At 62.3% G+C, this 1514-nt stretch overlaps 1 protein-coding gene across 1 annotated transcript; it reads left to right on the top strand.

Annotated features, from left to right (window-relative positions):
* Window positions 1–50: 50 nt before the first annotated feature.
* Window positions 51–1471, top strand: LOC104916386 (integrin alpha-3-like). Its single transcript, XM_019611309.2, has 3 exons — window positions 51–172; window positions 262–387; window positions 1283–1471. Exons 1-3 carry the CDS (start codon window positions 152–154, stop codon window positions 1454–1456), a joined length of 321 nt encoding a protein of 106 aa, XP_019466854.1. The 5' UTR covers window positions 51–151; the 3' UTR covers window positions 1457–1471.
* The last annotated feature ends 43 nt before the right edge of the window (window positions 1472–1514 follow it).

The following is a 1514-nucleotide window of genomic DNA, read 5'->3' as shown; positions in this document are numbered from 1 at the left end:
GCAGGGCTGAAGGGGATTATTTGGGAAGGAAGGGAGGGGGTCATCCCCGTCCCCACGGTGCTGCCATCCCCAGGAGTACCGCAGCTTCGACCGGGTGAAGGTGGACGGCACCGCCACGCTGTTCCTCCGCACCCACATCCCCACCATCAACATGAGGAACCACACGGTGCGGGTAAGCAATGGGAGAGGGGGGGTTCTAATGTGGGGTGGGGGTGAGGGGCAGCTCCCGGTGTGCCCCCCCATCCCAATTGCTGTCACCAGTTCTCAGTGGATGTGGACTCGGAGCTGACGGAGGAGCAGCCGCCGCAGGTCGCACTGTGGTTGGTGTTGGTGGCGGCGGCGGCGGGGCTGCTGCTGCTGGGGCTGATCATTGTGCTGCTGTGGAAGGTGAGAAGGGGGAAGGCTGTGCTGTGCCATGCCATATTGGTGCTGTGCCATGCCATATTGGTGCTGTGCCATGCCATATTGGTGCTGTGCCATCCCATATTGGTGCTGTGCCATCCCATATTGGTGCTGTGCCATCCCATATTGGTGCTGTGCCATCCCATGTCACTGCTGTGCCATCCCCTGCCTCTGTTGTGCCACCCCATACACATGCTATGCCATCCCATGTCTAAACCTGTGCTGTGCCATCCCATGCCTGTGTTGTACCATCCCACACACGTGCCCATATCTGTGCTGTGGCATCCCATATCATCTGTGCCGTCCCATATCTGTGCTGTGCCACCATGTGCCTGTGCTGCACCAGGAGCTGATCTTTATGAGTCTTTTCCAGCTCGGGGGATTCTAAGATTACACAATGCCAAGCTTATGCTTTGCCATTCCATACCCATACTTATGCTGCCCTGTCCTATCCCCATCCCACCCCAATCCCTGTCCCTTCCCCCATCCTGCCCCATTCCCTGCTGCATCCATATCCCATCGCGTGCCCCACCCCGCCCCAATCCCCTGGCCCATCCCATTCCCCATCCTATCCCACTCCATTCCCCATCCTATCCCACTCCATTCCCCATCCCATTCCCTTTCCCTGCCCCATTCCACTCCCACTCTCTGCTGTTCCACCCCCTGCCCTTCCTGCAGAAGGAAGGGTCGCAGAGCTGACAGCCACACCAAGGGATGCTTGGGGATGGCGAGCGGTGGGAGCACCTCCAGCATCCCCCCTCAATCCCAACATCAGCCCGGTGTGGCACCTCCGGGGGGAGGGGTGGGGTGGAGGTCCCCGAAGGGCGCAGGGTCCCCGAGGTGCCCTGAACCGCCTCCCGTCCCGTCCCCCCCCCCGCAGTGCGGTTTCTTCCGACGGGCCAGCACGCGTGCAATGTACGAGGCCAAGGGGCAGAAGGCGGAGATGCGCATCCAGCCGTCGGAAACCGAGCGGCTGACGGACGACTACGTAACGGGGTGGGGGGGAAACGCAGCCCCACTGCCCCCCCCGGCGCCCGCGCCGCCCGCCCGGTAATGCCCCGCACCCGCACGGGTGGCACCTGACGGCCTCTTCCTCTTCTTCCTCCTCTTCT

The sequence above is a fragment of the Meleagris gallopavo genome, unplaced genomic scaffold (assembly GCF_000146605.3).
Source record: "Meleagris gallopavo isolate NT-WF06-2002-E0010 breed Aviagen turkey brand Nicholas breeding stock unplaced genomic scaffold, Turkey_5.1 ChrUn_random_7180001889361, whole genome shotgun sequence".
Taxonomy (NCBI): Eukaryota; Metazoa; Chordata; class Aves; order Galliformes; family Phasianidae; genus Meleagris; species Meleagris gallopavo.
The sequence above is the reverse complement of the archived record's forward strand: the minus strand, read 5'-3'. Positions and strand labels throughout refer to the sequence as shown.

Excerpts from the sequence above, each read along its gene's own strand:
- LOC104916386 (XM_019611309.2), top strand. The coding sequence starts at position 152 with ATGAGGAACCACACGGTGCGG. Across the intron at positions 173-261 it reads TGAGGAACCACACGGTGCGG|TTCTCAGTGGATGTGGACTC; the intron begins GTAAGCAATGGG and ends TGCTGTCACCAG. Across the intron at positions 388-1,282 it reads TCATTGTGCTGCTGTGGAAG|TGCGGTTTCTTCCGACGGGC; the intron begins GTGAGAAGGGGG and ends CCCCCCCCGCAG.